The sequence below is a fragment of the Cydia splendana genome, chromosome 8 (genome assembly GCF_910591565.1).
Source record: "Cydia splendana chromosome 8, ilCydSple1.2, whole genome shotgun sequence".
Classification (NCBI taxonomy): domain Eukaryota; kingdom Metazoa; phylum Arthropoda; class Insecta; order Lepidoptera; family Tortricidae; genus Cydia; species Cydia splendana.
The window spans coordinates 10,159,139-10,187,002 of record NC_085967.1 but is presented as its reverse complement, the minus strand read 5'-3'; the positions used below and the strand labels follow the sequence as shown (position 1 = coordinate 10,187,002).

Genomic DNA, 27,864 nt, shown 5'->3' with positions numbered 1-27,864 from the left:
TGCAAACCAACTGTGATATAAATACCTAATTAAACATTTATGAGACATTTTAGTCCTTAAGTAAATCTTTAATTTTCATTAAAGGTTTTTTCTTTTTTTGTTTGTTCTTAATTTTTAAATGCTATGTTTTTTTTTCGTTTCTAATGTTTCAGTTATATTAAATTATGTGAAAACTTTTTGTGGCTGATGACGTGATGACTGTGTAATCAATAATTTTACTAATTAATTAAATTTATAAGCTTTTACTCATTGTTATTTTTAATAATGACCCTACACATTCACCTCCCTGTCAATATAACTTTTGAATTCTTGGACTAATTGAGTAGCCCCAGACATGAAAACTGAATAGTTGAATACCTAGTAAAGGAAATCCTTGTACAGCAGCAGGATAAGGATAACGCGACGTGTGGGCCGGTAGTCTGGGCGGCAGATTTAAGTTCGCCGTGGGCGTTGACACCGAATCGGTATCGTTTTTGCTAATAACGATCTTGAAACAACATTATGTGGGCTGCGGAAGGCTTCGGCGCTGCGTACGCGCTAGTAGGCTTCGAGCCAGCGCGGTGCGCGGACGTACGCGCAACGAACGAGCGAGCGCTCCCGACTGTAGCTGCAGCGATCGAGAGCAAGTCTCACTGAAATGGAAGTGGCAGGTCAATGGCGGCGGGAGTGGGCTGGAGCCGCCGAATATGGGAAGGTGAGGCCGCCGCGTCTGTTACCCTCCGCTCGACCGAGCTTACGTGACCCCACTAAAGCTTATCAATAACTTCCTTGTATAAGTTTACATAACAAATACTAAAACCTGTCGTACTAAAAAAAAGTTTCAGTCTTAACACTGCTTTTAACACGACAGTAGGTAAGAACTTAACTATGCAGACTTGCCTACCATTTGACATGCTTTAGAAATCAATTAACTACCAAATATGGAATATGTTAAGTAGAATCCCTAGTTGCTAATCAAACGCTGATTAGAATGCGAAAGATAGGTGCTGATATAGTACGAGTATATGTAGACGATATAGCTATGTTCCTTACCGGTTATACTTATGGCATTTCGATTAAGAAGCGGTCATTGCCAAAAGAGTAAAGTTGTCTTTCCTTATACGGTATTTAAAACTTGGAATGACGCGATTGCCTGAGCTACATAGCTAGGCTATTGCCTCAAAACCTAAATGACACTAGTGTACCGTTACGGTAAGGTTCAACTTCGGAAAGATGTCCCGTAGACCTGTCCGGCACGGTGTCTCGTTTTTCTTTGTTTCTTCAATTTTATGGAACATAAATATACCGCATACGTCCACTTTGCTTTTTGTATTTTTATGAGCAACTTTATTATAGCCCGTCTGGTTTGGTGTTAGCCGGGATTACGACTTAGAAAAACAAAAGCTCTTTCGGCAACTGGGTAAAGAAACCGCGCGGGGATATACTCGTTTTCATTTTTAGGATTACCTATAAAAATAATCAAGGTACCTATTCATGAAGTGCCGCATTGAAACGCTTTAGAAAGACCAAATTCTGCCTCTGGTAAGGCCAAAACAAACGGAAACCCGGGATCACATAGGACGCAAGCTAACAAAGCGTTACGTATTTTTTTATATATAAGTAGGTACCTATAATCTCACTGAATATGCATAACTTGGATTAATTTTGCGCCTATCAAGCATAACTAAGTACCTATATGGAAGCTTAATTGGAAAATGAAACTTGTCAGGTGTTTACAGTCCAATGCAAAAATACAAACACATTAAAATAGTAGATTGTGAACTAAGGGATGAAATGGTGCCTTTCACCCGACCCGATCCGAGTTATCTAGTTTTCATTTCGAATACTACGAGAAAAGTATAACTGTACATGTGTATTTAAAAAAAAACGACTGAGTATGAACTTTTATAGTATTTTTTGAGGGTACTTTCAGTTAGAAATTTAGGTAAAAGTATCGTTATTTAAGGAATGGGGAGTTTAATACCAAAACGGAAATTTTTCAACAAATCTATTAAGTACCAATTTTTAATAGCTTATAGTTTATTTATAGTACCTATAGGTAGGTATCCTTAAAGATGAAAAATAAATAAAACGCCCTAGAGCAGAAACGCATCACTTTCAGCCCGCTTCATAGATAAACAATGACCCACTTTGCATGAGAAATTAAAAATACAAAGGATCTCAACCGACTCATCGGCAGGAGTCGCTGTTAATATTTTAGTGCATTAAACATTATTGTAGCGAATTGTACCTAACCTAGGTATTCTAATAATTATAAAACCTGCAATGATCCCATAAGGGTTACGTGACAGCTATAAAAAATAACGCAACGCATGGCAAGTCACAAGTCGTGAGATAGTGCGCCATATATATCAAGTAACACAATGGAGATCGCGGATCCGTAGCGATTATCGAACGGAGAAAGTCGCGACGGATGCGAGGAAGCTACTGATCGCTTTGTCTATCTATTCTATTAGACAACTTCCTGTTCATTAAAATTAGAACTTGCAGCGCATCTCAACTGCCTACTACTTAGTATGATTGTGTTGTTGCTAATTACCGTAATTACGCAAGTGGCTTTCCGTAACTTAGGTTGCAATACCTACCTGCAATCTAAACTTTTGTTTTTAGAATAGGAAGTTTTTTTAAATAATCTTAATCCTTAGTAACTACATAATCAAGGACAGAATATGACTGAAAAAGTTGACTTTTGATCTTTTTAGGTTCACGACGTTACTTCCAAATAAGCTTATCCAGGAATTAATAATACATACCAAAGTTTTTGTTGACGCTACCGACAGCATCACAATCATTAATTCATTTCACGTACTGTATGTTTTTGTCAGTGATTTCTGACTTTGTTCCTGCTCTACGATACTAATTGCATTGATAGGAATTACCTATCATTGTTTCTAAATAGACATTTTAATGTAGGTAGTTGTATTACGAACAATGTCAGAATAGAAACTAGTCCCAACATCCGAATGTCATTAAATTGGAAAGTGTCGCTGTTGCTGTTCCGAACAATGGGTAGTACCTATCTAGTTAACAAACACAAAACGTTTTGTCGTAACGTAATATAAAACGCAAAATACCGCTTAGTGAAGTAGTTTTCTATGTCGTCACATATTATCATAACTACATATATATAATAATAAATGCAATATATGTAGGTACATAAGTCCCTCTGTAATCCCATCATTTAGATAGGTAGTGGGTACAGTTGTAGGGCATTTAATTATTTTCCATCATATTTTCACGGAAACGTACGAACGTGTCTTGCTATTTCAGTCAGATTCGGTACAAAAAGTACTGAGATTGACTGAAGTAGCATGACAAAAATACAGACGTTTCCGAGAAAATATGATGGATAACAATTATGCACTGGTATAGCTACTCGTACCTATTACTTCTGTCCCTTAGACGCGTAGGTGACCAGTTGACCCCAATGACATGACAATGGTCATCAATAAAATAATCTTGGTGAACTTTTGTTAGAAACTGAATAAAAACATAAGCTCACTTAAGTACTTTTCTGCCCACAAACACCATTGCAACATTTTAGTTTAACATATTATTTACATTGGCGATAAGATACGGAGCAAATTTAAATAGGTAGGTAGGTAACTAAGTGACCCTATCCTATACTTAACTGATAGCCAAACAATGTGTAAGGTAGGATGGATAAGAAATCATTGACTTGATTATGACATTTGTTAGACAACTATTGATAGGAAATTGTAAAGGTGTTAGAGATGTAGTGCATAATTATTTTCCATCTTATTTTCACGGAAACGTACGAACGTGTCTAAAGTGTCTAATGTCCTGCTATTTCAGTCAGTCTCGGTACAATAAGTACTGAGATTGACTGAAGTAGCATGACAAATACGAACGTTTCCGAGAAAATACGATGGAAAACAATTATGCTCTACTGTATCTACCAATGAATGAATAAGGACTTGCGTAGCCTAGTCGCCGGTACTAATAACCCTGCCTACGAAAGAGGCCCTGGGTTCGAGTCCTAGTAAGAGTAATTCTTGTTGTGATGAAACGAACTGTAAGTACTGTATAGATAGATCAAAGCTTATTCTTTCCATGAAATAACTCTGTTCACGATCATTGGATGAAGACATCATAGAACGAATAAAATAAACAACCGGTCATATTTGCTTTATGAACGTGGACTCGTGGTTTTTTACAATTTCGGCAGGTGAATGGTGGGCGTGTATTGATTTAAATAGTTAAGTATACGTGTACGACATCTGGTATTGAACTTATTTTCAAACGTGTCAATTTGCTTTAACAAAAACTAAAGTATACCTACCTACACAATGTGTAGCTCTGGCCATGATTTGAAATTTAGATTAGCTCTACCTCTACTGCTCTATCACAATTTGTAACCAACGTATTTTTTTTGCAGCCTAGTATACATATATTATTAAAAAAAAGTATATAACTGGCAAGCTTATTGAAAGCACCTATATGAAGGTGAACGTAACAAAATTCGAATGGTTTTGGTAGAATTTTTGTAAGAGTAGCTTCAAGTCGAATAGGTAAGGTATAGGTAAAAACTAGTTTCTATAAAAGTATTTCGTAATAAAATGTAGTTTTTGCGCTCCTCTATTCATAGGAAACGTTATTGTTAGCAATTGCGGGTTATGTAGGTAGATATATAGGTACATTAGGGTTTTGTGTAAGTGCATCGATCCATGACATCCCTCAATATGACTTGACTGAAACATAGGTACATGCTTAATATAGAAACTAATATAGAGAGGAAAGAACATTCTTTCCGGGAGCAAAAAATTATATAATTCTAGGGAGAGAAAACTATAACAAATATTAAAATTATTTCAAATATACCAATTTCATAAAATTAGGTACGTACATAGGGCACATCCTACATGTACATACCTACATCATATAGTTACGTTAACTTTGAATTTAAGAAAAAAAATCCTGTTTATTGAAATTCTACCTACTTGTCCTAAAATAACTAAAATGGCTTCTTATAATAATATCTCTTTTCCACTGAACCCATAAAAATAATACGTATTAAAAGTAATTTTAAATAAAACATCAAGATTTAACTTGTTTTAGTACCTAGTACTTTAACAAGAAAATACGATTTGTTGTCGACCAAACTCATTTTATAAGAAAAACGATTTTAGCGCGTCTCTAAACGCGCTAGTCTAACTCGCTATTGGCCACTTCAATTTATTGTTTGGTACCTACGAGACTGGCACCCGGCGACGGGTCATGGCTCGACAAGGTCTTGGTCTTGTCAATAATTAGATCATTCGATAGCCGCATAGATGGAGATTGATAGTAAATTGAGGCCTGCACAAGATTAAAACGAGGTAATTTTACGAACCTAATCTAAGATTGGAGCCGCGTTGATGTCTTTTTCAATGCAAAATGCAAATTCAAATTATGATAAGAACGTTTTTATTATTAGGTATCAGTACTTAGTAGGAACCTAGAATATGGCTCACCATAAATAATCTTAGGATAAAACCGCGTTGATCTCTTTTTCATTGCAGAATTGTAATTGGAAGAAAATTCAAATTATCTACGTTAAGAAAGTTTAGGTTATTAGCGCAAAATGAAACTCTTTCGCTACATTTCTCGCGTGACACAAATTAGCCTCCTTTTGTTTGCCGCAACAGATTATTGTGGTCATGTCAATTACACAAAACAACACCTTTCACTGATTTGCGAAGCATTGTTTGATGTAGAATTCTTATTTAACATATGTACCGGTCTTTATTTGTATTGACAACATGTATGAGACGGTGTTAGCATACTAAATAATATGACAAAGCTCGGAACCGCGCGGAGCCAGCCGAGCCTGTTCACAAAAACAAAAAAATCAACTGGCTCCGTCCTTCATTCTTATTCTTTTTAATTCAAGTATGCCTACAATACAAACACACACAAAATGTAAAGCTTCGAGCGATTCATTGTCACTCGGCTACTTAATATAATCATCATGAAGATGAGCGATCACGTCAAGGATAGGAAATTAACTAGTAATATACCTAGTAAGTATCAACAGTCTACATCTAAAGGCATAATTTTCTTATTGTGCTGAGCCAGTATTCTCAATACAAAACATTCGTTAGACTTCCGAAACCAGTATAAGTGTGATCTTAGATTAAGCAGGTTATTACAGATATTAGGATGAAGTTATATTAGACGAGCTGATAGTCGAGTAAACGATTGGGTTTAGCTGAGGTTGTTGGTCGGGGCTCGTGTGCAGGTGCCGGAAATCCTGCGCAAAGGCCGCGGGCCGGGCCGAGGCTGCGCCAGACCATCCGTGCTGTGTTGTTTGTACGCATCGTCATTACCAGCAGCCTAATGTCGTTTAATGATCATTTAACTAGCTATCATCAAGCCAGTGCTAACATTAACCTGAAGGTAATCTGACAGATTTATGCCCACACTGAAATTAATCAATACATGTATGTTTACGTCTAGGTTGGTCTAGGCTAACCTCTAATCTGGCGAGGTCGCGGAAGAGTACTTCGGCGTTCCTGGGACCTCGCCGTATAGCAGGCAACAGAGGGGTGTTAGTGGGTAATGGGTCCCATTAGGCCTGTATGGGAGTCCCACATAACCATCCCTGACCCGTCCCGTCTCCGCGCCTGGGTGGTATGCGTAATGCATTCCCCCTCTATAAAAAAAAGGCTAACCTCTAATCCTCGATAACCAGATTAAAGTAAGAATTGCTGGCTTTCTCGTGTGATTGCGTACAAATGTCGTAAGAATGGGAAATACGTAAAATATCTAACGGTTTAGCAGTTTCCATGACGGGCAGATGACCTGTGAGTCAGAGCGACAATAGAAATCGAATACTTAGGCACTAATTTCGTAATATCAATGTCAATGGCGTAATCAAGGACGTTGACTCGAAAATATCGCTGCAAGGATGATTAGGTACTATTTGAATACCAATTACTTTGTACATAACAGTTAGGTACCATGACGCTTCGCAATTGTTGCACCTTAAGGGTCCTAGCTAAATTGGTTGTTCAATAATTACGCTATAGAATTTCCAATTTTATTAGATAGTATTTATTATATAGAATTTATTAGATATTAGAACCAACCAGCGTAACATGACCGAGCGATGTACTACCGGAGCGTAATTGGAATGCGAGCTTATGCTGGTTAGTCCGAGCAGTCAGCCCATCCGAAGCGCGCCCTAAGCGGTTTTAATAACAACCATGCCCTGTAGGTACTTATTTAGCCTGACTACAAATTATAAATGAATACCTACATATTCCAGGTTTGCGTCGTGTTATAATAGAACGAAATGAAGCAGCTGTAAATAAAACGAAATCAGTTCTGTCGGTTTTTGACTGATTGGTTTGTTCGTTTGTATAAATATGTAATTCAATTTACAGTTAATAAGATAAATATAATCCGGATAATAAGTTAATTTCTACTTAACTAGAATGATACTCTTCTATTTTAGTTTTCACACATACCGGTAAAACTGTTTTAATATTTTTGATCACTTTTAAAGCAGATTACTGAATCACTAACTGTCACATAATTATTTATTACAGCACGCTACATTTATACTATACTATTTATACTGTTTTTATTAGTATTGAATTCTAACAATATTTTGGTGGTAACTACTGGGAAAAAAAATTCCCACCTTTTACCAGTGGTAACTACTGGGAATAAAAATTCCCAGTAGTTACCACCAAGCCGAGTTGGTGGTAACTAGTGGGATTTTTTTTTCCCAGTAGTTACCAGTGGTAAAAGGTGCGAAAAAAATTCCCAGTAGTTACCACTGGTAAGAACTTGGTGGTAACTAGTGGGAATAACCCATCATGAATAATTTGTAAGAATCGATACAAAGTCTTCGAGATATCTGTTAGTGGTGCCGGACATCTCATAATCCGGAAATAACAAATTGCTTCAGTCAATAAATAACTATAGCAACGAATTATTAGTAACAAGTATAGGTTAATATAAAGTAGGTACGTCAGTATCGGATTGAAGTTCTGACTGAATCATTAGGGTATGTAAATCATCTGAGGTGAATCAGTTGAACGTGGGGATATTTAAGTGGTTTCTTGCGAGTCGGTGGATATGGCGCGCTCGCCCCCGCGAGTCGACGACCCGCTCGACGCGGATCACACCACTCTGTTCGCTGTAAACCCTAATTATACAAGTTACAATAAAATTAGCAATAATTTAACAAGAGCATAGAAAAAAACTAATGACGTTGCTCTGAAGTCATCAGGGCGGTACCTAGCTGTCTGCTAAGTATCTTGAGTTGACAGGTACTTATAGATACTTAAATTCTTAGTTTAGGTGTCGTCACTTCAGCCTTTTGTGTTAAACTCGTTATCTCAAGTTTCGACTTTTGTTTATAATTAAAAAAAAGTAAAATAGGCGAATCCTCCACTCATCTCGCATAACAATAACTGCATTATCAGATAACAGTTTTGTTGACGATAACATGACACAATCAACAAGTAGCACGGGGGTGTTAAACTATCGCAAGCACGTGTCATTCATTTCACACGTTTTTCTGGACGCTATGTAACGCGCTGACCGTTATCTGCCATCATCATCACGTATGTGCCGCTGCAGCGTCATGTCTCTCGAGATCAGTGGGTTGCGTTGCGACCTTACTTTTGGTTTTCGTTGGCGTTCGATCACGTCATGACGTCACCTTATTTTCTGAGATAATTCGCCTTGATCCGATAATAATGACGGTTAAGGTTTGCAACATCGTTTACGATTAACGATGTAGATCTAATTTAATTAAGGTTTTTTAACCGCAGACTTAATTGGATTCTTTGGAAACTTTAAAACAATGGCAACAAGAAAATTACTTCCCGTTAAAACTTAGCAACCTAACGTTTGATTAAATAAACAAATATTCCTGATCCTCGTTATATTTATGTAAACGTTACGAAATCAATGAAAAAGAAATGTTGAATAATTACTATAATTAGTTGCTGCTGAATGATCTGCTCGCCGAAAACTAGTCGAACGGCATCTGCTATAGCGGATTCGCAATTAGCTTAATTAAGACAGTTGGCTTGTTTTATTACTGTCGATTTTTGGTCATAGATGTAGGTGCGTCGAAAATATTCCGTAAGCTCGTCTAGAACGCGCTAAATAACTGACTTAAGATTAAATTTGGACAATCTCTTCAACTAATTCCCTGAAGACGATAATTATATATATTTTTAACTCGGAAATTTGTATACTTTTAGTAAAAGAAAATTCCTGAATGGTACCCCGTTCTGTTTTTACTTATTAGGGCGAGCGAAGCGAGCCCTATCACTAATCGACGAACTATGCATTCTTGTGGTACACTTTACGGAAAAACTACTGCACTGTTAGGTTTGAAATTTAACATAGTAATTTAAATTCATGTCTAGATGTGTTATCAAACATAAAAATATCATTTTATAAACCTAAAAAAATAAAATAAAGTAATAACACTTTGTATTACTACTAGCGCCATCTGTTGGCAAAATGATGAATTAACATTCGTGCTAATGTTAATTATTTATCTCTCTAACAGATGGCGTTAGTAATAAATAAATAAATAAATATTGGACATTCTTATACAAATTGACTACTTAAGAAGGCTTGTGTTGTGGGTATTCAGACAATACGATACCTATGTGGTGTTTTCAAGTTCAATAATGTCGATGGCGCTTACGCTATTAACAACGATGAATACCAAAGTGGGTACAATTTTGGATTCAACCCACCTCGCTTCACTTGGTTTGATTCCCATTTTAGCAATTAAGTTTTTGTGAATACCTACTAGAACAATCAATCTTGCTGTATATTTACTGCGGAGGTCAATTTACTCGTATGTTTTGTGACGCTGACGATGTGATGATAAGTCATGTTGTGTTAGCAAACTTAAATCGGGTATTTTCAGTTCGAGATACAGTTTTGGCGCCATTAATTTATTACGTAAGACGAATTTGGGGTGGAGGGGGGTCGAACATATCTTATTTTTTCTTACAAGGGGGTGGGAGGGGGTTTTCATAGTTCTTAAGTAAGATCACAAAGATGCGATATTTTTTTTAATTTCTATGAAATTATGACGTTTAAAATAATACTTCCACACTCTATGCTATCAAACACGGTGCAGAGTTAGCTTAAACGAGCTCAAGTACCTTTGTACAGGTACAAATAAACATTCATAAAAATATTTTTTTGAAAATAAATTATATTGGTGGGAGGGGGACGGGGTCAGCCTATTCTTATTATTTCTTACATAGGGGAGGGAGGGCGTCAAAAGCTGGCAAAAATTGTCTTACGTAATTAATGAATGGCGCCTTTAGTGTTACTATTGCTTGGAACTGCTAAAATTATAAATAAAGATAAGCATAATTAATACAAACTTCAGTAACTTAGGGCCGATACAGACGGACTACAACCCGACTGCAACTTGTATGGGAACTGCACGCCAAGCCAATCGAAACGTCGGCGTGCAGTTCAGCAAAATGACCCAGTACCCTGGCAGTACCTAGTGGAACTCAGGTTTGGTGTAACAAAGGCACATTATGGTTTGGTCATCCGACTCATCTTGATGAGCACTTAGGAGAGTAGTACCCAAGATAGAGCCGATGCCGAACCCTGGCAGTACCTAGTGGAGCTCGGGTTTGATGCAACATACATAGACACACGCTGTTTTGGATATCCGACTCGTCATGATGATCACTGGGTAGATCAGTACTTTCAGTACCCAAGATAGCTGATGCTGAACCCTGAGAGTGCCTAATGGAGCTCGGGTTTTATACAACATACGCACACGCTGTTTTGGTCATGCAACTCGTCTTGATGAGAACTTAGGAAAGTAGTACCCAAGATAGAGCTGATGCTGAACCCTGGCTGTACCTAGTGGAACTCGATCAGGTTTGATGCAACATAGACACACGCTATTTTGGACATCCAACTCGTCATGATGAGCACTTGGGAGAACAGTACCCAAGATAGAACTCATGCTGAACCCTGGCAGTACCTAGTGGAACTCAGGTTTGTTGCAACATAGGCACACGCTCTTTTGGCCGTCCGACTCGTCTTGATGAGCACTTAGGAGATTAGTACCCAAGATAGAGCTGATGCTAAACCCTGGCTGTACCTAGTGGAACTCAGGTTTGATGCAACATAGGCAGGCACACGCTGTTTTGGTCATCTGACACGTCTTAATGAGAACTTGGAAGAGCAGTACCCAAGATAGAGCTGATGCTGGACCCTGGCTGTACCTAGTGGAACTGTGTGTGTTAGTTTATGTGTGGAGCAGCGTGATTACCGCCAGTAGGTATCCAGATGGGATAGTTTTTCGATCAATTGTGTGGAGTGGACGCAAAAATAAATTCAAGAACATTGGCTCGCTGACCCAACATTATGTAGGAAAGCCAGTTGGGTTCCTTACAAAAAGTACTGGGCGGCCGTGTAGGATGTAATAAGCACTTATGAAATTGTATACTACGTGTGGATGATATTGGCAATTTGATTTTGTCGTCTGGACACGTTTTTAAAGGACAAAGTAAAAGCTGTAACAGACAGGCGTACCGGACAGCAACCGGTTCGGTACGTTAAGGTAGAAAACCTCCGCGAGCCCTTACAAAGCTCTGCTTTTTGCTAGTTAGATACTTAGTACCACAATAAAAATATGAGTAGTTACTATAATGGGGATATGGTAGGTTATAGTACCTACTAAAATCGAATTGTTTTGTGGTTTGTGCACAACCGTTTTCGCTAGTGGAAAATCAAATGCACAGCGCGAGCGCGGTCCACTGTTGGATTGGATTTGGGTTTAGATTACTTACACATATACCAGTCTTGTGAGATGACACCCACCACCCACTGTGAGCTGCAGAAGTTCATTCATTGTTCATTGGAGAAGATCGCAATCACCCGACTCGCAATTTCATTTCGCCCCCGCATCGGCGATCACGTCACTACGGCAAATAAATGTACTTGCCACCGAAGGTCGCCTTATGCTCGTACTGCTAAGCCTGAGCAGGTTTTACAACAATTGTTCCGATAAGATATGTTTTATCTGCTGACTCGCCATTGTGTAAGTCCAATAACAAACCTACGCTTACCAATGAATAATTACTAGATCCTGGATAAAAGACAGTAGGTAGGTATTCTGTAGGTACCGACCATAAAAGAATGAGCGTATTATAGTTTGCGCGAAAGCTTATCGGTCAGGGCTTGTGCACAAATCACGCGAGGTTCGACAGGAGGAGGGGGGGTCACGAAAAAATCACGATAGATCACGTTGGGGGAGGGGGGTATAAGGAAACCTCACGTGTATTTTTCTACAGTGAACAAAACTAAGAAAAAAGCACCTACCACATGAGTAGATACTTTTCTCTATCTCGGTCTCGTTAAACATAAATCTTCACTCTGCACTTCAAAATAGCGAGTCTATTTAACGAAAATAGAAAAAAAATCAAGATTTTCAAAAAAATACACGTGAGGTTGTGTGGGGGGAGGGGGGTAGCCAAAAACCTCACCAAATATCACCAAGGGGGAGGGGGAATCAAAAAGTAGCCGAAAACACCTCGCGTGATTTGTGCACAACACCCCTCACGTATTTAATTTACAGTAGGTATTATATATCAACGATGAGACGATGACTTTGGATTTGCAATGAGGTCTAATTTTAAATGTGGATCTGCCGTATCGAAATAGGGATATTGACAATTTTTTTGAAAAATACATTTAATTTTTTCATTCATTAATTTTAAATAAAAAATCGAGTTTATTTACTTTAATGATTAAATTTTGCGCCTAAACGCTCCAAGCTGTCACGTGATCTTGATGACGTCACAATGTGATAAATAAACAAACTGCTGTCAAACTGCCAGTCATAGCCACAGACAAGACATCCTCCAGACTGAGCATAGTAGTTCTACCCCCTCTGCCACAAATACTGTAGTTTTTGTGCCCCATGGCCCCATCACAGGAGCGCTTTTTCAACGCGCGTTAAAAAAGCGCTTGAATCTGTCTGCACGCTAAATTCAGTTTAATGACCAAGGCTTAAAGTCGAAAATCCAACACCGCTTGGTAAAAAGCGCCAACGCCATCGTGTGAATAAATACACATGTATCCATTTGTGTCATTCAAACGCTTTTTTAACGCGCGTTGAAAGAGCTCTCGTGTAAATAGGGCCTTACTCCATTTTCGAGTCGAAAGTGTCTTTGTGTGACGTCCGTGTCTTTGAACGGACCAATCACGGCACGGGACCTCGCTCACCTCGTCACCAGCACCCCCGTATTTTTGGCAGCATCGGTTTCATAAAATAATTGTTCTAAACTCCGTGTAGAGGATTCCTAGTCTATGGTCATAGCATACTCGTAGATAAAAATGTAGTATTTAATTTCTCTCTCTTTCTAAAAGATAGGTACTTACTGTGTTGGTTGCGGTTGGAAGCGCACAGCCGCATTTGTTGTATTAGGTATTAAGTACCTAAATTCAATGCAATTTTCTGAGGGATCGTTCGTTAGCTATAGGATAGGATCGTCTTTATACGAACTTTATGACATGCACTGTCTTATTTAATTGTAGTGCAATAACAATTACGAGTAAGAGTTGGTACCTAGTTAATTGTACCGTGAACGAGCTCGACGTGGTGAAACTTATATTGTTTAGTGTTGGTATTGGTACAGAATTTTCATTTCTGAATACGGTCCAATGCCTGTACTGCGAGTAACTGCATGTTCCCGTCAGTACATGTACAGTACAGTTGTAGGTACACCGAGCAGCGCAACAGCGTTGGCGGACAGTTATAATAACAGTTGAGCTCATCATAAACCGTGGTCATGAATATTTCATATGAGAACTTACTTGGAACCGCGCAAAAACTATGAGGAATTTTGGACCTCTCAAATGTAGCGCGCTTCTACTTTACAGTAAGTAGGGATTGCAAACCGGATTGATTTTCAATCCGGCCGGATCCGGCCGGACCGGATCCGGTTAGGTATAAGGATATTAAAGTTAATTAAATTACATATTTTTCAAGTTTTATGCGTTATATGAGAAACAAAGGGTATTTTTACAAATGTATTCATAAAACAACAATTTGAAGTTAATAAGAAATAACTTTTTAACAATAAAATAAAACTAAGTATTAAAAAGTGTCACATAGTCAATCTCAAATTAAAAATAAAATTTGAAATCTAAGTCATTTATAAATTTTATTATACATATTTAATCATTTACATTCTGCTCAAATTTATACGTTTACAATAAAAATATAAATTTGGTTAGATTCCAAAGCCTGTTAATGGGATAATTATGGGATGGGAAATGGAACTCCTCGAAAGGACAAGTTTTCGTAACTGTTCTTTGATGGAATTATTTGTAACGCTGACATCCATTCTAGTAACAAGATATTTTACCTTTAACCAAAATTGTATGAAATGCGCTCCAATATTATCTTGCTTTCATTTTTTATCCGTGAAAATAGTTTTATAGCCTAAATCCTGTAAATCACAAATAAATAAATAATTCATGAATAAATATATGGGGACAATTTTATATAGATCGACCTACTCGTAGCCCCAAACCAAGCAAAGCTTGTAATATGGGTACTAGCTAGCTCTAGGTAGTACTACTAGGCGACGATATATATACGTATAGTATATTGATAAATACATGCTTATATACGTAGAAAACACCCATAACTCAGGAACTAATATCTGTGTTCATCACACAAATAAATGCCCCTACCGGTATTCAAACCCAGGACCATCGGCTTCCTAGGCAGGGTCACTGAATGATCACTACTCACTAGGCCAGACCGGTCGTTACAAATGCCTTCCATGGCATCTCCATCCTTTAATTTTTCCTTCTAATTATTTAAGTAATCGTCGTATCGTGCCGATTCGTGCCACCAACATGAAAGAAGAGGAAATCCTCTTCTGTTCTCTATCATCGTCATATTAAATATCTTCTTATTTTACTAAATTTAATTTTTTTTTCGTTCTGTATTCTGTTTAACTTCTTTCTTCTATCCGTCGCCTTTATCTCACCTAAAACGCGCAGTGGGTGCTGCGTGCGGTCTTTTTTTCTATTTTCCCGGATCCGGTAGCTCCTAAAAAGGGCCGGATCCGGCCGGATTACCGGATCCGCCGGACCGGATTGCAATCCCTAACAGTAAGCCTCTTTACGTGTAACTAATCTCTTGTAACTTTCAAATTTGTGTAAAATAAACCTACAAATTATTTATAATTATTTTAAAGTAAAATTTAACTTTATAGTAATAGTAATAACTTTACTTCTAATCAAATAAACATTATATACCTATTATATTACCTATTTACCTATGTACTCGTAGTGTACTGTACCTACTTGTTAATGACTTCTGAGACACGATAATCGGTTTGCCGAGATCCATATATTAACGCAAGCATAAATTACGCTCATGACAAATACATACTTTTCAGTAGCGACCTACAAACCCGCTAAGTGTTTATTTTTTAGTGGTTTTTTTAGTTAGCTTTAGGTATGTAGGTTGACGTATATTCGAAAGATAAACTATAAAATTCAATGCCTAAATCAGCGAAATGCTATACATGGAAGTATTCTGTGCGCTCAATTATGACCCAACGCAAACTACCCCGCGATAGGCGGTACTTACAAACTGCTCGATTGGCAATCTCAGTACCACCGAGATGACAGTCAGTGACAAATGGCTAAATTGATTTATAAAAACAACGTTTTTTTGTAATTATAAATATATTCATGTGTCGTGAAGTGGTGCAGAAGTTATTTTAGTTCATACCAAGGACAGTGGAATCACTTTTCACTTGTAGTAAACAGATAACTTCAGTAGAATTTGGAAAAAACATGACGATTTGTTTTCAATACTACCGTGCTACGCTAAAACGTAACAACTGCATACGACTTTCATAACAACATACGACTTTTTAAATTGCGAGGATAATAGGGATGGTGTTATGCTAAATGAAGTAGACTATTTTATTAAATTGTGTTTGGTTTAGGTATTTTCTATATAATTATAAATGTAGTAATAAATTCCTTCTTACAGATTTGTATTTTCCTTTTTTAATTCATGAGATGGAGCTATAAAAAAACTACCCAGTTATTTCAAATTAATAATCAAATTTGGTATTGTCATTTTACATTACTTTCCATTCAGATTCCCACAAGATGCGATTCGCAGAGAACTATGGAAAAAAGCTGTCCAATTAGAGAGACATGAAATTGAGTGGATGCCTGGCAAGATATCTAGAATATGTTCTATTCATGAGATATAACCCGTGAGATAATCATACCCGGTCTCCTAAATGTAGATACATTTTTCCTATCATGCTTTCACTGAATTAATTTAACAAATACACACATTATCTGAAAATGTTGATCATTTGAATCCACCCTCTACTGTCACATATATGTAGGTTCTCTCTCAAGCCATTTCCGTCAGTAGAAAAAAGCGGCAAACATATTAACTCACATTATAGACGGGTCTAACGCGAATTATATTCAATTACCTTGATTTACCGACGTAAATCAGTTTCGTTTCGTATAAGTCGTGTGAGTTAATATGTGTTCAAAACGCGAAAGTTTAAAATATTACTAGCAAAAAGCAGAGCTTTGTAAGGGCTCGCGGAGGTTTTCTACCTTAACGTACCGAACCGGTTGCTGTCCGGTACGCCTGTCTGTTACAGCTTTTACTTTGTCCTTTAAAAACGTGTCCAGACGACAAAATCAAATTGCCAATATCATCCACACGTAGTATACAATTTCATAAGTGCTTATTACATCCTACACGGCCGCCCAGTACTTTTTGTAAGGAACCCAACTGGCTTTCCTACATAATGTTGGGTCAGCGAGCCAATGTTCTTGAATTTATTTTTGCGTCCACTCCACACAATTGATCGAAAAACTATCCCATCTGGATACCTACTGGCGGTAATCACGCTGCTCCACACATAAACTAACACACACAGTTCCACTAGGTACAGCCAGGGTCCAGCATCAGCTCTATCTTGGGTACTGCTCTTCCAAGTTCTCATTAAGACGTGTCAGATGACCAAAACAGCGTGTGCCTGCCTATGTTGCATCAAACCTGAGTTCCACTAGGTACAGCCAGGGTTTAGCATCAGCTCTATCTTGGGTACTAATCTCCTAAGTGCTCATCAAGACGAGTCGGACGGCCAAAAGAGCGTGTGCCTATGTTGCAACAAACCTGAGTTCCACTAGGTACTGCCAGGGTTCAGCATGAGTTCTATCTTGGGTACTGTTCTCCCAAGTGCTCATCATGACGAGTTGGATGTCCAAAATAGCGTGTGTCTATGTTGCATCAAACCTGATCGAGTTCCACTAGGTACAGCCAGGGTTCAGCATCAGCTCTATCTTGGGTACTACTTTCCTAAGTTCTCATCAAGACGAGTTGCATGACCAAAACAGCGTGTGCGTATGTTGTATAAAACCCGAGCTCCATTAGGCACTCTCAGGGTTCAGCATCAGCTATCTTGGGTACTGAAAGTACTGATCTACCCAGTGATCATCATGACGAGTCGGATATCCAAAACAGCGTGTGTCTATGTATGTTGCATCAAACCCGAGCTCCACTAGGTACTGCCAGGGTTCGGCATCGGCTCTATCTTGGGTACTACTCTCCTAAGTGCTCATCAAGATGAGTCGGATGACCAAACCATAATGTGCCTTTGTTACACCAAACCTGAGTTCCACTAGGTACTGCCAGGGTACTGGGTCATTTTGCTGAACTGCACGCCGACGTTTCGATTGGCTTGGCGTGCAGTTCCCATACAAGTTGCAGTCGGGTTGTAGTCCGTCTGTATCGGCCCTAAGTTACTGAAGTTTGTATTAATTATGCTTATCTTTATTTATAATTTTAGCAGTTCCAAGCAATAGTAACACTAAAGGCGCCATTCATTAATTACGTAAGACAATTTTTGCCAGCTTTTGACGCCCTCCCTCCCCTATGTAAGAAATAATAAGAATAGGCTGACCCCGTCCCCCTCCCACCAATATAATTTATTTTCAAAAAAATATTTTTATGAATGTTTATTTGTACCTGTACAAAGGTACTTGAGCTCGTTTAAGCTAACTCTGCACCGTGTTTGATAGCATAGAGTGTGGAAGTATTATTTTAAACGTCATAATTTCATAGAAATTAAAAAAAATATCGCATCTTTGTGATCTTACTTAAGAACTATGAAAACCCCCTCCCACCCCCTTGTAAGAAAAAATAAGATATGTTCGACCCCCCTCCACCCCAAATTCGTCTTACGTAATAAATTAATGGCGCCAAAACTGTATCTCGAACTGAAAATACCCGATTTAAGTTTGCTAACACAACATGACTTATCATCACATCGTCAGCGTCACAAAACATACGAGTAAATTGACCTCCGCAGTAAATATACAGCAAGATTGATTGTTCTAGTAGGTATTCACAAAAACTTAATTGCTAAAATGGGAATCAAACCAAGTGAAGCGAGGTGGGTTGAATCCAAAATTGTACCCACTTTGGTATTCATCGTTGTTAATAGCGTAAGCGCCATCGACATTATTGAACTTGAAAACACCACATAGGTATCGTATTGTCTGAATACCCACAACACAAGCCTTCTTAAGTAGTCAATTTGTATAAGAATGTCCAATATTTATTTATTTATTTATTACTAACGCCATCTGTTAGAGAGATAAATAATTAACATTAGCACGAATGTTAATTCATCATTTTGCCAACAGATGGCGCTAGTAGTAATACAAAGTGTTATTACTTTATTTTATTTTTTTAGGTTTATAAAATGATATTTTTATGTTTGATAACACATCTAGACATGAATTTAAATTACTATGTTAAATTTCAAACCTAACAGTGCAGTAGTTTTTCCGTAAAGTGTACCACAAGAATGCATAGTTCGTCGATTAGTGATAGGGCTCGCTTCGCTCGCCCTAATAAGAGCGGCAAATTTAGAAATGTAAGCGCGCGAACGGCTGTGGTCTTATACAAAATTTTAATTTTGCACCTTTTTCTACTGACAAACTTGCTTGACCGGCTATAAACATATAAAATATTCTGAACTGAAAGTGGGGATTTATTGTGACTCCGCCTGTTCAAATATTTTTGACCCGATTCGTGTACCCATGTAAATTTTGCAGACTGTATAGGGGTCAAACAGATCACTGTGTTATGTCTTTCCTGTAGACATACACAAGAGTTAAGGGCTATAAAGGTTAATTTTCTTATTTAACCCTTATCCACGTGAAAAGGTCCTCCTTTTATTCAGAGAACTATGATAAAAGCATTGCTTACATGCCCACAAGCTGTTAACTATTGCCCACAGGAGAGAAAAATGTACCTACTGTTCGCGATAACACACTAGTTTTCTCTCCTGTGGGCAATAGTTAACAGCATGTGGGCATGTAAGTAATGATTTTATCATAGTTCTTTAAATAAAAGGAGGACCTTTTCACGTGGATAAGGGTTAAATAAGAAAATTAACCTTTATAGCCCTTAACTCTTGTGTATGTCTACAGGAAAGACATAACACAGTGATCTGTTTGACCCTCAGCCAGTCCGATTTCTAAGATCAAGTTCGCCATACATTTACTATGGCGTACTTGATCTTAGAAAAACGGACAGACTATACCTGAACGTGACTTCGCACTGCCATGCAGATTGATAATAAAATATACAAAATACTTATTATAGCGGAATACATTTATACAACAATGATATATTTACTTATGTTGAGTTAGTCTGTCATGTCATAACAACATTTTAACTAGTTATCTTTTAATCTGCATTAAATTATTATACGTGAATTATTTGACTGGTTCTTCACTGTATGGCATAAACCTATCCCTGTCCAAGTCATATTCTAATCAAATATGAACCGCGAACTCTCAGCGGCCAGTACGTACAGCAAGAAGGTTATTAGCGGATTAATGTAGCTGATTGGTAGTTATTGACATTATATGCATTTCATCTACACTTAGCTATGTACCATTAGTGTAATAAAGATGACTCTTATTTTGTTTACGAGCTTTGATTACAGGCTCTGTAAACGCGTCGTCTTATTTGAATGTAGGCGTAATTGTGGATGTGTGCTAATTTGGCCCGAGAATTTGAACGGTAATGTTCCTAAAGGCGGTATCCATGGTTATATATGATCGCAGGCCTAAATGAATAGCAAAAAAAAACCGGCCAACTAATTACACGCTTATGTTTGAAGCTTATTTTCTTTCTTTTTTATAATTTTGAACTCTATAACGAAAAAACATTACGTTTTATAAAAGGCGTAAGCATAGCATTTATGTAAATGACATGTGACACTTTGTACGTACCTACAAAACCCTGCGATCATATATAACCATGGATACCGCCTTTAGGAACATTACCGTTCAAATTCTCGGGCCAAATTAGCACACATCCACAATTACGCCTACATTCAAATAAGACGACGCGTTTACAGAGCCTGTAATCAAAGCTCGTAAACAAAATAAGAGTCATCTTTATTACACTAATGGTACATAGCTAAGTGTAGATGAAATGCATATAATGTCAATAACTACCAATCAGCTACATTAATCCGCTAATAACCTTCTTGCTGTACGTACTGGCCGCTGAGAGTTCGCGGTTCATATTTGATTAGAATATGACTTGGACAGGGATAGGTTTATGCCATACAGTGAAGAACCAGTCAAATAATTCACGTATAATAATTTAATGCAGATTAAAAGATAACTAGTTAAAATGTTGTTATGACATGACAGACTAACTCAACATAAGTAAATATATCATTGTTGTATAAATGTATTCCGCTATAATAAGTATTTTGTATATTTTATTATCAATCTGCATGGCAGTGCGAAGTCACGTTCAGGTATAGTCTGTCCGTTTTTCTAAGATCAAGTACGCCATAGTAAATGTATGGCGAACTTGATCTTAGAAATCGGACTGGCTGAGGGTCAAACAGATCACTGTGTTATGTCTTTCCTGTAGACATACACAAGAGTTAAGGGCTATAAAGGTTAATTTTCTTATTTAACCCTTATCCACGTGAAAAGGTCCTCCTTTTATTTAAAGAACTATGATAAAATCATTACTTACATGCCCACATGCTGTTAACTATTGCCCACAGGAGAGAAAACTAGTGTGTTATCGCGAACAGTAGGTACATTTTTCTCTCCTGTGGGCAATAGTTAACAGCTTGTGGGCATGTAAGCAATGCTTTTATCATAGTTCTCTGAATAAAAGGAGGACCTTTTCACGTGGATAAGGGTTAAATAAGAAAATTAACCTTTATAGCCCTTAACTCTTGTGTATGTCTACAGGAAAGACATAACACAGTGATCTGTTTGACCCCTATACAGTCTGCAAAATTTACATGGGTACACGAATCGGGTCAAAAATATTTGAACAGGCGGAGTCACAATAAATCCCCACTTTCAGTTCAGAATATTTTATATGTTTATAGCCGGTCAAGCAAGTTTGTCAGTAGAAAAAGGTGCAAAATTAAAATTTTGTATAAGACCACAGCCGTTCGCGCGCTTACATTTCTAAATTTGCCGCTCTTATAATATTTTAAACTTTCGCGTTTTGAACACATATTAACTCACACGACTTATACGAAACGAAACTGATTTACGTCGGTAAATCAAGGTAATTGAATATAATTCGCGTTAGACCCGTCTATAATGTGAGTTAATATGTTTGCCGCTTTTTTCTACTGACGGAAATGGCTTGAGAGAGAACCTACATATATGTGACAGTAGAGGGTGGATTCAAATGATCAACATTTTCAGATAATGTGTGTATTTGTTAAATTAATTCAGTGAAAGCATGATAGGAAAAATGTATCTACATTTAGGAGACCGGGTATGATTATCTCACGGGTTATATCTCATGAATAGAACATATTCTAGATATCTTGCCAGGCATCCACTCAATTTCATGTCTCTCTAATTGGACAGCTTTTTTCCATAGTTCTCTGCGAATCGCATCTTGTGGGAATCTGAATGGAAAGTAATGTAAAATGACAATACCAAATTTGATTATTAATTTGAAATAACTGGGTAGTTTTTTTATAGCTCCATCTCATGAATTAAAAAAGGAAAATACAAATCTGTAAGAAGGAATTTATTACTACATTTATAATTATATAGAAAATACCTAAACCAAACACAATTTAATAAAATAGTCTACTTCATTTAGCATAACACCATCCCTATTATCCTCGCAATTTAAAAAGTCGTATGTTGTTATGAAAGTCGTATGCAGTTGTTACGTTTTAGCTTAGCACGGTAGTATTGAAAACAAATCGTCATGTTTTTTCCAAATTCTACTGAAGTTATCTGTTTACTACAAGTGAAAAGTGATTCCACTGTCCTTGGTATGAACTAAAATAACTTCTGCACCACTTCACGACACATGAATATATTTATAATTACAAAAAAACGTTGTTTTTATAAATCAATTTAGCCATTTGTCACTGACTGTCATCTCGGTGGTACTGAGATTGCCAATCGAGCAGTTTGTAAGTACCGCCTATCGCGGGGTAGTTTGCGTTGGGTCATAATTGAGCGCACAGAATACTTCCATGTATAGCATTTCGCTGACAAAACCGCTTCCATGCAACTACCCTTTCAAACAAACCTTTCGCTATTTATAAGTATTATATATTTTATTTCGTACCTTATAAACAAGGAAGTGTTTGTTCTCTTGCATTTATTTTACGCGCCAACTAAATGTCATGATATTTTCAATTTATTTAAAAGACTGCGACATCTACATTTTATTTATTGTTAATAGCAAGCGCAACAGGTTCTTTCACAATAAATTTTATAGGTAAATAAAAACTTACCTGAATGCTTCATCTGTAGAACAGACTTTCAGAGAACTGCACCAGTAAGGAGTTATAGCTCAAATTATGTTACCATCGATATCACAACATTAAGTGCTTTAGATTGCTATGGCGCAAACCGGGCTCCTATAGAGGAAACAGAAAAGAAATACCGCTATAAACTGTTTAAATCCTTAATTCCATAATGTCCAAACTATAGGACAAGCCGCCGACCCGGTTTAGCCTTTTTTTCCTATCCAAAATCATTACAACTATTGACATGTACTTATTAGCGGTCTTCCGTGTTTTGTATCGATTTAAAGGTTAAACAGCTCACAGCTATACTTACGTTAAACATCGTGGTTCCAGGTGACAGAAGGCGGCGTGACGCGGCAGGTGGCGCGTGCGATGGAAGTCCTCCACGCGAGCGCTCCGGGCGCGCGCATGCGGGTCATGCGGGCCGCGTACCACTCCACGGCGGGGCCGGGCGCGGCAACGTCCTACATGGTGCACTCTTCCCGCAGAGTAAGTATTCCGTTACCACTAGTAATTAAGATCATCCTGCTCTTCAGAAGCTGTACCACATCTTCTGGCGCAACAATGCTGTTCTGACAAGTTAGTCAATTTTCACCACACCAAGTCATACGTATACGAGTCGATAGCACCTGATGACTACAGGACCCAGTGGCAATATAGCTACTCGTCGCATCCCTCTGGCCGAGAGTAGTTTTATTTTCCCATAGTACCTACTTATAAATTTATCTACATTTTATTCTCGGTCAATTATTGATTACATGACGTAACTTTTCAATAATACAAATCTGAACAGGTAAGCGATAATTATAAGGCTATTTCAAACACGAGTCTTAAGATCGGGTGGTATACTTATACGAATTGTTAAGATTTATATCTAAACTAAAGCCAAGAAAAAAAAACGAGATGAGTAAAAAGTGGCTAGGCCAATGACCGGTATTGTCATTATAATAATCCCTAAAACCATCATGCATCAAGATAAAAACTACACACCTTTAAAGGTTATTGTCTATTGATACGATCTATTAAGGCTCCGGCTAGCGACAGCGTGGAGGAACTTGTCAAAATGTACCTACTCCTTATGATAATAAGTCTATGAAGAAATAATACTGTGCTATTAAAAAAATGTTTTGCTATTCATAACCACGTCAATGACCAGATTTATCTATAGATTTACATCATTTTTCTAATACCTACCGAATTCAATTGTTTCATTCTTTTGAAAGTCACTACATAACATTAATGTATTTTTAATGAGTTTCAAATTGCCTTTTTGTTGATTTCAGGTAATATCTTCCGGCACCAGACTACTATCTCCTTCGTTAACCAGCAGACCGTTTGGAGATACGCCTTCCCTACCATCGCTGCCGTCGCTACCGCTGGAAATATCATCAACCCCCTTGGAGTTGGTAGATACTCCGGAAACAGAGAATTACAAAGTGACAGAACCAGACGACACAGAAATTTCCCAACCTTCAAAATGGAAAAGTTCCACAGGCAAGAGCTCAATAAGAATGCCCAGCGAAGAATCTTCGTCCACTGATAACGCCAGCATCATCGATCTCGACCCTAAACCCCATCACAAAAGTATATTCAGAAAGTATTCGTATGATTCAGAAAATAGTGACATCTCGACAATGAAACTAAGCAGTCGAGCCTCCCCACTATTGGATGCTCCCGTATCACTGAGCACTCTTAAATACAAATCACTACTGAATGGGAGTAACGATTGGACTAATAGACGCAAAAGTTACAGCTTTGAAGAAACAGATCCGCTAAATGAAACCATCTCACACTGTAACGACACACTGGCAATGGAGTCCTCCACGGACAGTGGCATCTGTAAGTCAACTGAAATAGTAAATGATCACGCAGATTATGAGAGAAAGGACAGGAAATATTATCCTCCTGAAGATTCATTCAAAGATTGGCTTAACAAAAACCGGCAAACCTCATTCAACAAAACCAATCAATACATATCTAATAATAGAGGGTACAATGTATTGATAGAAGAACCAAGTGAAAGTAGTATTACACTGCAGTCAGCGGGTAAAGTATCAATTACAGTGCCCATCACACTTGAATCTGAAGAAGAGTATCAACACAGGAAAGCCCAGGGTATTGAAGAAGCCGAGAGGAGGCGCAAGAAAGTCGAATTTTGTAAAACTGAGTTACACTTTGCGGCTGAATCTGGGAAAGTTAATATTATAGCCACCGATGAAAAACCGCCACCTACAAATGATTTTAGAAGGAGGAAAAGTGCTTTCGTACCAATGAAGAAACCCGAGAGACCGACTACTCTGTTGCTCGAAAAGAAAACAACTGATGATACGATGATTGATTTGTTACAACACAACACTAGTGAGGTAGTTGAAAACGATGAGAATACAGCAGCTACAAAAAGTATTCTCAAAAACATAATTCCTAAGCCCAAACCATATCTTCTAGGCGAGAACATGGCTCTTGGGCTCGCTGACGACGTTCCGAGTGGTAACAAGTCCAGTATATGTAGCGACAATTCAGATGTTCCGACAGCTGTTTCATTAATCAATAGGCAGTTGCAAGAAAGAAGGTGCAGCAATGAAACAACCTCCAGTATGGCTAGTGAAACTGACATAAGCAGTCCTCTAAAAACATTCACGTCGAGGCCAATTAATGCAGGTAACTAATAAAGCATTCAAATAATAAAATTAATGCAAATAACGTAATATTAATGCAAACATGTAATTGAATCTGATGAATGTTTTTGTTTCAGGTCTTATCAAGAGTGTAAGCTCAAGAAGTCAAAATTCTAGCCAACAATATTCGTCAACCACTGAAGTCACTGACACCTTCAATTCAGTTAAAGAAAAGTTGAAGGCGTTGCAAATGTCTCCGACACCAGCAAGATCGAAAACACGCCAACTTCGGCAATCTGATCTAACTTACTTTGGTATTCAGAATGATAAAAAGAATACAGAAGACGACAAGCCCAAGTTCATCAGAGACAGAATAAAAATGCAAAATGAAGCAATTGATAACATTTTCCAATCTGTTCGGCTTATTCAGCAAGTATCTAACAGTGTATCCAACAGTGTGTGTCACAGTGAAGCTGAATCAGAAGATGCTGTGGAATATCAAAATATTCCTCTTAAAACAAACTTTGCTCCTATACCGACGCCACGATCGCGTACAAAATATACCGACAGAGATTCTGAAAAAGTAACAGTACTAAAGCCTATTGTAGAACAGGATTCCGTAGTGATAAAACAGAATATACAAGATACAACGAGGCGTTCTAGGTCACGAAGATATGAAGAGGCTTCTTCACCGGCAATTCGAAGTATTTCGGAGCCCCCTAAGGCTAATCGATTAAGCTCTTTGGAAAAATCACATCGACGAACCCACAACGTCAAACAAAATATTACTGCAAGGTAATATTTCTCTAGCTAGTTAAAATAAACCACTTTCATACATAATCAATACTAACACCATCAATTTCGTTTAATATATTGGGATTTCATTTTATATTTTAGTTAGTTTGCGAGGAATGATGATGATTATTAATAAAAAAAATATATTTTGTTTTAGGATAAACAAATATGAAACAAAGGAAGAGAAAACGAATTATAGTGAAAGGCATCCTTCAGATACCGCCAAATTGTATTTAAGCGAGGAGGACGACGACGACGACGCGATGCCTACGTATGTCAACGTAAACAAAGAACTATGTAATAATGCAATACCAATAACTGGTGAGGATAAAATACGTAAACCAGAAATTGATAGAAAATTGTGCCAGTCACATAAAACTGACACTGGTCACAGAGAAATCGTTCAGAAAGCAGATAAGTATACAGTAGAACGAAGATTGCGTACAAGACATGAGAAAGCTGGTAGTGATATTAAGCCCATAGAAAACCATAAAGATCAATATGAATTAGATCGAAAGTCACGTGCAACACCTAAAAAAACAAATAGTGATCATAAAGAAACTACCCGAAATCAATCTAACTCTCGAGAAAAAATCCATAAAGCAGACAAATGTAATGATAGCTTGAATAAAAGAACAAACTCCTCGAGGAAAAAGAAAGTAGACTCAAAGGCTGGGCCTGCAGATGCTCCGCAATCGAGTGACCCTTCAGTAACTTCACAACGCATTACAACAGAAAATAAAATAAATAAGGACGAGAGATCTACGTCGACGAGCAGGCAAAGTAAATCACATAGACATGCGGACAAAAATATGACAGAACGGATTGCTGAGATTTCCGACACCCCTACAAAGGACTCGAAAGGATCAACCAAATCTCAGCATGTGAGGAGTGCAAGTCGTAATTCGACTTCCAAGAAAGACACTATAGAAAACCATAAACGATCTAGCGCGAATTCTGCTGATCGCCACCGCAACTCATTGCAACTAAAGTCTGGCGACAAAAACGGGGAAGAGCACTACTCAAAAGACAGAAAGTCAAGGAGAAACGAATACGTTATCAATTATGATGACAAGAACGGGACAGTAGCATCTATATCTAAAGTACCAACTGGACCTGGATCGACTAGGAAGAAAAAAACTTCTCTAGAAAGAATTAAAGACACCCCTAAAGAGTATAGAACTCAAAGCAAACCCGAGAAAATTCACCTGCGTAAGTAAGCTGTTTGCATGCTTTCAACAATCTAACAAAAAATAAAATACAGCCTCTAAAAATGTAAACGTCTTTCAGTGCAGTTCCCAGAACGAGATATCCCAAGCGGACTGAGTCACGCGCATAAGACATCGAGGACAAAAGTGCATATACAACGGACTTGCCAGCTATTGTGAACTGAATATGAGTAATGCTAGTGTAAGGAATGCCAAAAACTAGCCGATTGCTGTAAAATTAGTATTTATGTATGGAACTTGCAATTTTTTATAATTTATGTGGTAATTAAACATCGAATAATACTGATCTCACATTAAGGTTAACAATACAAAATAACAGTTATTAATAAAGTATACGACTTAAATTGCGTT

The 27,864-nt window shown here is 37.7% G+C and overlaps 1 protein-coding gene across 2 annotated transcripts; it reads left to right on the top strand.

The window, feature by feature from the left end:
• Positions 1 to 526: 526 nt before the first annotated feature.
• Positions 527 to 27,857, top strand: LOC134792809 (uncharacterized). 2 transcript variants are annotated; one of them, XM_063764181.1, is made up of 6 exons: positions 527 to 694; positions 23,208 to 23,363; positions 24,158 to 25,532; positions 25,627 to 26,284; positions 26,442 to 27,496; positions 27,580 to 27,857. In XM_063764181.1, the coding sequence occupies exons 1-6, from the start codon at positions 638 to 640 to the stop codon at positions 27,621 to 27,623; spliced, it is 3,345 nt and encodes a 1,114-aa protein (XP_063620251.1). In that variant the 5' UTR covers positions 527 to 637; the 3' UTR covers positions 27,624 to 27,857. The 2 variants fall into 2 exon arrangements, with proteins under 2 accessions (XP_063620251.1, XP_063620250.1); XM_063764180.1 differs by having other exon boundaries at positions 27,575 to 27,857.
• Positions 27,858 to 27,864: the final 7 nt, after the last annotated feature.

What these genes read in the sequence shown, in the direction of transcription:
- LOC134792809 (XM_063764180.1), top strand. Translation starts at nt 638, where the DNA reads ATGGAAGTGGCAGGTCAATGGCGGCGGGAGTGGGCTGGAGCCGCCGAA. An exon ending in TGGTGCACTCTTCCCGCAGA is followed by an intron (nt 23,364 to 24,157) that starts GTAAGTATTCCG and finishes TGTTGATTTCAG; the next exon opens with GTAATATCTTCCGGCACCAG. An exon ending in ACCCGAGAAAATTCACCTGC is followed by an intron (nt 27,497 to 27,574) that starts GTAAGTAAGCTG and finishes AACGTCTTTCAG; the next exon opens with TGCAGTTCCCAGAACGAGAT.